The sequence below is a fragment of the Sapajus apella genome, unplaced genomic scaffold (assembly GCF_009761245.1).
Source record: "Sapajus apella isolate SASKATOON/1434 unplaced genomic scaffold, GSC_monkey_1.0 scaffold13, whole genome shotgun sequence".
Lineage (NCBI taxonomy): Eukaryota > Metazoa > Chordata > Mammalia > Primates > Cebidae > Sapajus > Sapajus apella.
The window spans coordinates 7485657-7497224 of NW_022436953.1; the positions used below are offsets into that span (position 1 = coordinate 7485657).

The following is an 11568-nucleotide window of genomic DNA, read 5'->3' on the forward strand; positions in this document are numbered from 1 at the left end:
GTTGAAAAGCTTGTTTTATAATAGAAAGTTAAAAAAAAAATTAGCAGGCCAGGAATAGTGGCTCACACGCCTGTAATCCCAGCAAGTTGGGAGGTTGACGTGGATGGATCAATTGAGGTCTGAAGTTCGAGACCAGCCTGGTCAACATGGTGAAACCCATCTCTACAAAAATACAAAAATTAGCTGGGCATGGTGGTGAGCACCTATAGTCCCAGGCACTTGGAAGGCTGAGGCAGGAGAATCACTTGAAACCAGGAGGCGGAGGTTGCAGTGAGCCAAGATCATGCCACTGCATGCCAGCCTTTGCCACAGAGCAAGATTCTGTCTTGAAAAAAAAAAAACAACAACAACAACAACAACAAAAAAAACAACTTAGTACATGAACATTTGTCCTAGAGAATGTGAGGTCATTCTGGTCTTGACTATAGCCTCTCAACATTCTAGGTCTCAGCTGGAGTTGCTACCAAGTGTTCTGTGCATTCTGGGCACCGTCACCAACCCCCCAACTTCCTAGGTTTGTGACCTCTCCCAGCAGACCCTGTGCCTTGGTGCCCAGAGGTCTGGCTGCTGGAATGCCCCGAACGGAGGCATCCTTGCAGTGCTTTGCAGTGCTGCACAATGTCCTCCGCAGCTACGCAGCACCGCCTGGGCCACGGGCTTTTTGTTTCAGCTGCAGGATGAGTCAGTGTGAGCACAGGAAGCACCCCCAGCACAGGCCCGTGGTGAATCAGGGGAAGCAGGACCCAGAGCAGGAGGGAGCGGCCACCTGGCAGCTGGCCCAAAAGCCATGTTGTGCCTGAGGACAGCAAGGAGAGGGGCAGCTCTCCACAAGAACTAAAGTTGCAAAAGCCTTTCTATTCTACATAATTTCAACAGTCAGATGCTTTTTATTTTCCCAAAGCCCACAGATGTGTCACGCTCCTCAGACACTCACTCAGAAGGAAATGCTTATTGGAGAAGGGACAATCATATTGCCTTAATCTTTTTATAATGGGAAAGGGGTTAAGTGAAGCTCCTTTAGGCAGAGGCTTAATATCTAGCCTGGTTCCAGGGCCAGGATTTTAAAATCCTCAAACAGCCTCATTTATTTGATCTGAAAAACAGAAAACTAAAAATCAAATGCAGTTGTTTTTGTTTGTTCGTTTGTTCTGTATGGGTGGGGGATGGAAGAAAGAAGAGAGAGAGAAAAATCAGACTGAGTTATATGGAGACCACAGAACAGACCTTAGAGAGTAAACAGAATGGACCCACAAATCTCCATCAGTGGAATCTTGAGCAAGTTACTAAGCCTTAGTTTTCTCACCTACAAAATGGAAATAGTATCTGTCCTTTCTATTTCAAAAAACTAGGGGGAGAATAAGATGAAATTATGCATATAAAAGTGCTTTGTAAACTGAAAGACGCTACTATTTTCATTGCTAGCATTTGGAGAGAAAGCACTCCACTATACCACAGTCAATGTACTGCCCACAGCTGGATACAGTGTAGGAACTTAGTATTTGTTGAGTTGTTTCGAGAAAAACAGGACCAATATCTTTGGTAAAATAAAGCAAAGCAGAGATTCAGTGTGGGAATGTCTGACAGGATGATACTTCTCAGAATTAAAAAAATACATATATATACATATATATGCTGGGAAAAAGCAGGAAACATGAGAGCTTTTATCTCTCACATGTTATTTTATTAAAAGCACAAGATAACCATCTTCAGGAAAATGAATACATGTAAAGACAAGCAATGATATTGTATCTACAAATTATCAATCATGCAGGGACTGCCAAGGAAATGCTCTTTCTTGGTCACAAAGTTCAGCTGCCTAATGTCTTTCCCCAAGAAGAGTAAGAATACAAAACCAAGGCATAGCACAAAAAGTAACAATATCAATTGCAGCAAACTTTTGGAATTTAAAGTTAAGTTTCCCACAAAGTATCTAGCTTGGCCTCTTGACTACAGAGTAGCTTAGAGTGGTACAAGGCAATGTATTAAATGCTTAAAAATCAACTCAATGAAAAAATAAAGACCTATTCTACTAAAATCACATTCTAGCAATTCTCTGGTAACCAAAATATAGAAACCCTTTATTAAGTTTCCATCATCATGAGGGAAAATAAACTTTCTGATAATGGATATTTACCCCTTTAAGTATCAAAATGCTTTTTGTTAACTGTTCTGGATATAAAGATTTTAAAATTATTTTCACACCTTTCTGTGTTGTTAGAATCTACCTTTACATTAATCTGGTCTTTGCTTTTTAAAGCGATCCACATAACCATATATTGCCACCCTTTGCTATCTACAGATACACCCTTGGGCATCAGGTGCCCCCTGCCCTGTCCAGTGGTGCTCCTAGGGGGCTGTATTTTAATTCTTCCACTTCCTAGTGCCTCAGCAGCGGCCACTTCACTGAATTCATCAGTATCATTCCTACCCACTGGCTCATTTTATTCTTAGTCCATGTCTGGGGACTATAAGGGACACCCCATAGAGAAAGTAGATGCCCTTAGTGATGGTCTCCAGCTACTCTAAAGCGCTAGGGCTGCTGAAATTCAACTTTCAGCCCGGAAGGGTCTGCCTTCTACATAAACTCCATTTCAAACACAATTGTTCTTACCTCCATAACTGTAGAAAGCATCTCTTTCTCTTACTCCAATGACAGTTCCCAAGACATCTACCTGTTTTATTGGATGTCCATTGTACAAAAATACACCTAAAATTAAAAAAAGCAAAATCTATATAATGCATGATTATATTTTCTGCATCATTAAATGTTAACTTGTAGGGGGTAAGGGGATATAAAAAAATCAGTGCCATGCTGTTTGCTGAAATTCTAGACTTAAGGATCAGTCCTTGACAAATGACAATGCACCAAGGAATTCCAATGTCTTTTCCTCACAGGTCCTCAGTAGAAAGCCTGGCATTAAAGCTTGTACTAGTGCAGATGGGAGAAAACCAGCGTTGCCCAACTAGATTTGGTTAATGCACCTCTGTCCAGGATGCTTACAAGGGGCCTGAAAACAATCATTATACTGTGGGACCAAACACAGGACTATATTTGGAGCAACTAGAAGAAGGAAAGAGAAAGGAAACCATGAGAAAGGCTTCTTTGGCTTTTTTTTTTTTTTTAACAAGTACTTTTCTAAGAAACCAGTCATCATTTCTTTGAACTGGCAATAGCATTTTTTTAAAAAGACAGTAAGTAGGTTACAAAACGCTACCTTTTGGGGCCAGATTACAACCCCATAACTTCTGTTTTTAAAACTCTTATTTTCAAAACCTAGGCTACAGATGTCAGCAGGCAACTTCCTGCCAGAGTAGACAGCTGAGAGGGGGAACCTACCCACTGAGACCCAGAGGCTTCTTTCTGACTTGGGGACAGGACACAGAGGGGGTGCTCTATATCACTATTTGTACACTGAGCAAAGTTAGAACTGTTTTATAGAACAGGGCTGCCCCCAGCCCCGGCTTACGTGATGGTCTATCCTGGCTGCCAGGTACTTGTTTGTATTAGAGACAGACACCCCACAGGGCGTGTGGAGCAGGAAGGAGTCCCTGATAGTCTGAGGGCTATCCTGGCTCCTGCAGGGCTTTCCTTCTGCCTGTCCCCCAGTAACCTAACCCAAGCTCCCTGCTTCACCTTGAGCTATGTGCACTGTGTTCCTGTCACCTGCAACTAAAGAGTGCTGTCCAATCTCTTTTCCAGCCTCTTCCCCCACCCCCATGATGGCTGAATTCTTTATTTTCAGAAACAGATTAAACTTTTACATGGTGATTTCCTTTTTTTTTAAATTAGACACAGGAGTCTCACTTTGCTGCCCAGGCTGGTCTTGAACTTCCTGCTTCAAGCAATCCTCCCACCTCAGTGTCTAAAAGTGCTGGGAACCACCACACCTGGCCAAGTCCTATTTAAAATAAATGTATGAAACCTAGACAATGATCACCTCAGGCATTTGGCCATTCTTCCCTCACCATCAAGACTAGTCACAGCCTCTATTCTCTCCATTCATGGGGGCACTTAGGGCCTAAATCCCAACGTCCCTTAGAACTCCCAGACTGGTCTCTGCTGATGGTTCTGTTTCCCTTGTAGACAAAAGGACTGGGGAAGAATCCAAAGAATGGATGAGGAACCTCTAAGCCTCAGTTACAGAGAGATACCAGGGCAGTGAGATGTGGTTTGAAGAAATAAGAGGTGGCAAATTTAGCCAAAAGTAAGACCCTCTCCCTCCACAGAAGCACACTTCTAAAGATGACCCCTGGTGGCTGGAGACTGTCCTCAGGGCAACCCTACAGGCATGAGCTGAAGATGGCAGCAACAAGGAGGGAAGGAGCCTGCGTCACTGTGTCACCCCCAAAAGAGAGTCACCTCCATCCAGGAACACTTGAATTGAATGGGGACAAAGTGGTTCCACTGAAAATCCATGTTTTGGTTCTTGACTTTTTTAAAGATAGGGTCTCTGTCTGTTGCCCCGTGGCACAATTACAGCTTTCTGCAGCCTCAACTCCTGGTCTCAAGCGGGAGCCCAACTAATGCTTTTACTTTTTATAGAGATGGGTTTCTCTCTGTTGCCCATGCTGGCCTCAAACTCTCAGCCTCCCAAAGCAATAGAATTACAGGTGTGAGCCACTGCACCCAGCCCATAAAATTTTAAGATGTAAACAGTTCCAACTGGCTTCTCCTGAGTTCTCACAATTGAAACCTAGTCTTTTCCGTAACACTGCTGAAGAGACCCTCAGTTCTCTGCCCCTGCCTGCCTGCACTGACGAAATACAAGACAGGGAGCCTGCAGAGAAGGGAGATCCCTGTGTCTTGTGTAGTCAAAGGCAGGCTTCCTTGCAGCAGAAGCAAGCTTTAAACCAGGAGAATGAGCCTCACCCAGGGATGCCCCACTGCAGTACACCCCATCACTCTGCCTTAGGGTGCCTGTGTTCAGAGCAGGACTGAGTCATGGTGCTGCTTTGGTCATCTAGGTTTGCCACAGGGCCAGGTGGCCTGAGCTTCAGGCTAATCTCTGGCTGTACTTAGCCCTTTCTGCCTCCCCAAATGTTCTATATCGCTATTTGTAAACGGGGCAGAGTAAAGTTAGAGAGAACTGTTTTATAGAACAGGGCTGGCCTCCCCCTACCCTGGCCTATGTGATGATCTATCCTGGTTGCCAAGTACTTGTTTGTATTAGAGATAGACACTCCACAGGGGCTGCTGTGGCCCATAGCACACAGGCAATCAGAGGCAGAAAGCAGAGCCCTTTGGAACCACAGAGGGCTGGCTGTCCACAACTGAAACGTCTTTCCAGTTGGTCAAGAAGCAGCAGGATGCTCTGCTGGTGATGTCTGAAAGTCCCAGGACTCTTTGGGTCTCTGTGGAGATCCTAGCATGTACCACTGTCGTGGTTTTAATAAATAGTGAAAACACTTTCAGCTGGTGAAAAGAGAGGAATAAAAGGTATGTTTCCTGCATTGAAGTCTATGGGAAAGACATTGAGAAGACTGGGGTAATGGCACAGCCAATGAAGTCCTCTAGTCACCTTTGATGAAAGGCAGTCATCCAATGCAACAAGCTTTGTATGTAGCAACACTTAAAATAAAAATCTGAATAGGTCTTCACTTGTGGACACAGTAGACTTTCTTGAAAAAGGACAGAAAAGTGAGCCCTGTGAATTTTCATCTCACACACTGACAACAATGACTTGTCTTTGAGTACAGACATGGTCACTCAAGATGCAACAAAATCTTTCCAGTCCCAAGTGGCTGATGCAAAAAAAAAAAAAAACAACAAAAAACCATCTTACAAGCATCACAGAACAACGGAGAAAGAGATCAGAAGAATATAACAGGTAGTTTGAATTTTAAAACTCGGAGAAAAGCAACTGAGGAGGAAATACACTGCTTAGAAAGAAGAAATTTCTTCAAGTCTATAGATACGTGAACTGCACTTATCCGTTGCGCAGCCTCTACAACAAGATGGCTGAAGACATGGAAAAAAGAGAGTGCCATTTTCTTCTATCAAAGCAATCCTATTCTATAAGAAGAGAGTTCAAGAAAGTTGGATGGCTGCTCTGTCGACTGAGAGAAAGCTCAATGAACTAAGAAAAGAAAACGGCAACAAATACTAGATAACAGAGCTCATGTTCCAGCTTTCCTAAGTGACCCTTGTGTTCCCGCTGTTCCACATGCAGCCCACAGAGGCCTAAAAGCATCAGAGGACCCCCTGGATCATTAGGCCCCCAAGAAGGAGGAAGGTTCAGCTATAAGAGCTCAGGGATTTAGGGTCACAGGCAGGTTGATTCAGATTTCAAGCAGCTGACCCTGAACATCCACAACCACAGCAAGACATTTGACTGTTTTCTCTTTTTAAAAGTACTTTTGACTCCTCACTTTTTAGTTTAACTGCTATTATTTAATAGATGCTATAATTGTTATGTTTGATAGATTAAAACACCTAAGATAATGTTTTTCAAACAGATTTAATATAATTCTTATTAATATATTATTTCTACTTCATTGTACTCACTAGAATAATAGGTAGGATAAGTATTACATACTGATTTAAATTAAAAAGTATTATTTAATCCATCATTGAAGTTCGACACAGAGATATTTAAAACAATAAATATGACTTCTCTATGTTATGAGCTATTATTAAAAATACATTGATTTTTTTTTTTTTTTTTGAGACAGGGTCTTGTTCTATTGCCCAGGCTGGAAGGCGATGTTACAGTCACGGCTCACTGCAGCCTTGACCTTCCAGGCTAAAGTGATCCTCCCACCTCTGCCTCCTGACTAATTGGGACTATAGGCACTGCTTTTTAAAAATTAGACATGGAGTCTCACTTTGTTGCCCAGGATGGTCTTGAACTCTGAGGTCAAGTGATCCTCCCACCTTGGCCTCCCAAAGTGCTGGGATTACAGGCATTAGCCACTGTACCTGGGCTATTTCTTTTTAATGCAAAAAAAGAAATAATAAGCCCACAAAAATCTAAATACTACCACAATCAAATTTCACAGTATTTTTCTTAGTTTAACTCTAAATTCAAATTTAGGGGACCCGACATTTTGCAACCATTTTGTGATGCAATTCTGATGCTAACTACTCAAAGTTGGGTTAAATTTCACAGGTTAAGGGCACAGTCCCCCAAAATACTGCCCTCACTTGAGTCATGAGTCCCAAGTTTTGTGAGGGTCCTCAGGCCATCTGCACTTCTGACCAACTGGTTATAAATTTGGGGGTTCCTAATGCTCCCTCAGGTTTAATAATTCGCTAGAATGACTCACAGGACTCAGGAAGGTGCTATACTTATGACTATAGTTTTATCCATGAAGAGTACAAATCAGGGCCAACCAAACGAAGAGATGCCCAAGGAAGGGTCTGGGGGGGCACAAACACAAAGCTTCTGTGTCCTCGACACATCACCCACTGACACATGATGATCAACTATGGAAGCTCACCTGACCCTTGGTGTCCAGAGCTTTTACTAAGGTCTCATAAGGTAGGCACAACTAACTGAATTACTGGTCACATAACTGAACTCAATCTCCAGTCCCTCTCCCCTCCCAAAAGGTCAGATTAGTATGATCTGGCTCAAAACTCCAACTCTCTAATCAAACAGTTGGTCTTTCAGGCATAGACAGCCCCCACCTCAAACTATCTAGGGGTCTAGCATGAGCCACCTGATTTGCATAAATTCAGGTGTGGTTCAAGAGGCCACCATGAATAATGATGACACTCCTATCATTCAGGACACTATAATAATTTAGATGTACCCTGCAGGAACCAAGGGCAAAGGACAGCCAAATCCTTTATTATACAACACATTCATTTCATATTTTATCATTTTTGGGGTTTGTCTTTGTTATTTTAAGATATTCTTTGCTGTTTAAATATTCCTAAATTTTATGCAGTCAAAATTTTTCTTTATGATAAACCAAACCAAACACCTAGATGAGTGGAATTCCATATATAGTCTAAAGCAGTGGTCCCCAGCCTTTTTGACACCAGGGACCGGTTTTGAAGAAGACAATTTTTCCAGGGATGGGGATTGGGGGAACGGTTTGGTGATGAAACTGTTCCACCTCAGATCGTTAGGCATTAGATTCTCATAAGGAGTACGCAACCTAAATCCCTTACACATGCAGTTCACAGTAGGGTCTGCGCTCCTCTAAGAATGTAATGCCAGCCGGGCGCTGTGGTTCACGCCCATAATCCTAGCACTTTGGGAAGCCTAGGTGGGTGGATTGCCTGAGCTCATGAGTTCGAAACCATCCTGGGCAACACCGTGAAACCCCGTCTCTATTAAAACACAAAAAAAATTAGACAGGTGTGGCGGTGTGTGCCTGTAGTCTCATCTACTTGGGAGGTTGAGGCAGGAGAATCACTTAAACCCGGGAGGCGGAGGTTGCAGTGAGCTGAGATTACCCCACTGCACTTCAGCCTGGGTGACAGAGCAAGACTTTGTCTCAAAAAAAAAAAAAAAAGAAAAAAGAAAAAAAATGTAATGCTGCTGCTGATCTCACAGGATGTGGAGCTCAGGCAATAATGCTCACTGGCCAACCACTCACCTGCTGCTGTGTGGTCCATTCCTAACAGACCATGGGGCAGCAGTGATGTGTGGCCCCAAGGGTTGAAGACCCCAGGTCTAAAAGTATATACTCTGTAAAATTATGGTTGATGTCTGCTTCCACTATGAAGTTTCAGTTTTAAAACACCTTGGAAACATTCTCACCAGTGATAAATCAAAGATCACTGGTCCTGTTTTTGTTGCTTTGTTTTTAATACATCATAAAGTCCTTTGCCCACGGAAAAGTTAAGCCCCTATCATGTCCTTGGTACCTGTTTGCTCACCCGCAGAAGATCATTAAGCAAGGAAAGCTAGGATTTGGTGTGAATTAATTTCTTTCTGAAGAGATGAGCTATGAAGAATAACAGATTGGAAAATGGAAAACTGTGGAGGAGGCTGGCTACCTTCCAGGTGGAAAACAGACCATTTCAAACAATAATTAGGAAATAAAGGTGTGGTGAAAAATCTCCACAAAAGGTATTAGCATAAGGTCATCCAAGTATATTTGTACATTTCACTGGAAACAAACAAAACCTTATCTCATTAAAACTGTGGATGCTTGAGATTCTTGACTATTTCTGACTCATAGCTTGTTATTCCAAAGGCCCCTTGACTGGTAAGTTTCACTCAAAATAGCAAAGGAAGTTTAACCAAACTTCTCAAATAGCACAGTAAACATGTGACAATCTACCCACAGCTACGTGAATTATTTAAATCTACCCCAAACTATATTTGTTATATTTTTAGGTATGATAAACCTGTCTCTAGTAACCATTAATCTAATACAGAAAAAACCTTTTTTTTTCCTTCCTGAGACGGAGTCTCACTCTGTCACCCAGGCTGGAGTGCAGTGGCATGATCTCAGCTCACTGCAACCTCCACCTCCCACGTTCAAGTCATTCTCCTCCCTCAGCCTACTGGGAAGCTGGGACTACAGGCATGAGCCACCATGCCTGGCTAATTTTTGTATTCTTTAGTAGAAACAGGGTTTCACCATTTTCCACAGGCTGGTCTTGAACTCTTGACCTTGTGACCTGCCCGCCTCAGCCTACAACGTGCTGGGATTACAAGCGTGAGCCACTGCGACTGGCCCCCAAAAAACTTTTAAACTTTACATGTATAATGCCTTGTTGCTTCAACTACTATTTCTATTTGAGGGCCAACTATATGCCAGGCACTGTTCTAAATCCTGGGAATACACAGGTGAACAAGACAGATGATGTCCTTCCTCTCAGGGAGTTAGTAATATTTTGATTCTGCTTAATTCAAAAGAAAACAAATCCCCATTAGACAATTACACAGGGTTAAGCTCCATTTTTACAAAGAAACCTAAACTTTGCAGAAGGTGAGTCACATGCCCAGGCCAGATAAGTGGCACACTTAGGAAAGGAGCCAGGCCTAGGAATGCCTGGCCCAGCGATCTCTCCAACAGGAGCAGGCCCAAAGAAAAACAAATGAGCATTTCAAATATGAAAGATCCTATATGCAGGTAAAAAGCTCAGTACAAAGGTGACTCTCCCAAACACCTATATAAAAAAAAAAATTACTTTTTTTTTTTACCTTGCAAATAAATGAACTCATGCAAACGTCCAAGCGAGGTCACTTTCAAAGCCTGCAGCAGGGAAGGCTCTCCTAAAAGCCTCTAATCCCAGCTTTCTGAGACTTTGGGAAAGAGGGCAGATGCAGTCCAGGGCATTCATCAGAGTGGCCAGCCACATACCTGGCACCTGGCGGGACTCCTTCAAGTCCAGGATATCCCTGATGTAGAGTTTTGCAAAGGCTAGAAACACAGGATCCAAACCCCACAAGAGGGAAGGGGTCTCCTCTTCACACCGGCTGGATCCAGGCTGCATCAAGAGGCTGGGCTGTGGCTTCCAACTAACCCTGAGAGGTTCTGCATCACTGAGTCAAGCATCTAGACAGGACATAGAAATGAGGATACAATGCGTTTAACGTGGGTGAAAGTGGCACGGCCCTGACGCTGCTCCCAGGTGGGCGTCCAGGACTCCAGGAGGGGTGAACCTGGGGATCCAGGGCCCTGTCAAACTCCATGCCACGGGGCGTGGAAAGAGGCGTTCCTCGCGTCAGGACGCCTGCGTTCCGTATGGCTCTCCCGCTGTTGTCCTTCCCCAAAAAAACCAACTTCGGAACGGCTACACAACTTTTCACTCTGGGAAGATACGTCCATACAGGCGTACCAGACACCGCTTGGGGTCCAGGGAGGAACGGGCACCCTCGCAGCTCTGCAGGTGTTGGGGCACAGTGGATGGGTCGGATTGTCGCTCTGCCCTAAACCTTCCGCTTTTGGGGAAGAGCCGAGAAAAGGAGGAAGAAAGATACCCAAAAAACGGACCCACTTGTAGCCCCACCCGCTGGCTGCAGCACCAGGAGCTCTGAGATACAGCCCTTCCGGCGCTGGGAGCGGCGGACGGCGACCGCCTCGCCCGGCGCAGGAGCAGTTGGCGGAGGTCGCCTGTGGAGTTCCGGCCCGAGCCCGCCCCCCGGCCCCGCCAGGAACCAACCCCAGTCTCCGCGCCGGCGCATTTCCTTCCTGCGGCAGCGCCTCGCCACCGCTCCACCCGATCTCTTCCGAAGTCCCGCCTCGTTCCGCCCAAGCCCCACCCATCCCCCGGCGGTCACGCCCCGTCCAAACCGAAGCCCCGCCCCATCCCACCACGGCCCCGCCGGGCGCTCGGCCCCATCCAGCCGAAGCCCCGCCCCGTTCCGTGAGCCGACGCAGCGCGGCGTCCTTTCGGCTCCGGCCGCGCTGAAGCCCAGCTCCAGTCCTAGCCTCTACCGTCGAGGCCTAGGAGCCGACCCTGAAATTCCTGCCGCTCTAACGCCGCCCTCCAAGTCACCTTTCACCCCTCCTCCCGCCGGTGGCGGGACCCTGAACCCGGGCCTCCTAGAGGTTGGGGCAGGATCAGGGTATTTTTCTTTTTGATTCTTGGTATGTAAAACAAACAAAAAGTAAGCAGAGCCGCGAGTACATTTTGGCATATTTTAAATGTTCATTTAC

The 11568-nt window shown here is 44.9% G+C and overlaps 1 protein-coding gene across 4 annotated transcripts in view; it reads right to left on the minus strand.

Moving 5' to 3' along the window:
* The window catches only part of STN1 (STN1 subunit of CST complex), a 44262-nt gene extending 33106 nt beyond the window's left edge, over positions 1-11156 (minus strand). The window contains exons 1-3 of one of the 4 annotated variants that reach the window (XM_032281527.1): positions 11072-11156; positions 10270-10464; positions 2612-2707 (exon numbers count right to left, since the gene is read on the minus strand). In XM_032281527.1, coding sequence (XP_032137418.1) covers positions 2612-2707; positions 10270-10402 — 229 coding nt within the window. In that variant the 5' untranslated portion in view covers positions 10403-10464; positions 11072-11156. Of the gene's footprint in view, positions 1-2611; positions 2708-10269; positions 10465-10747; positions 10767-10906 lie in introns of those variants that run through there. The other 3 variants (XM_032281525.1, XM_032281528.1, XM_032281529.1) reach the window with 3 other exon arrangements.
* Positions 11157-11568: the final 412 nt, after the last annotated feature.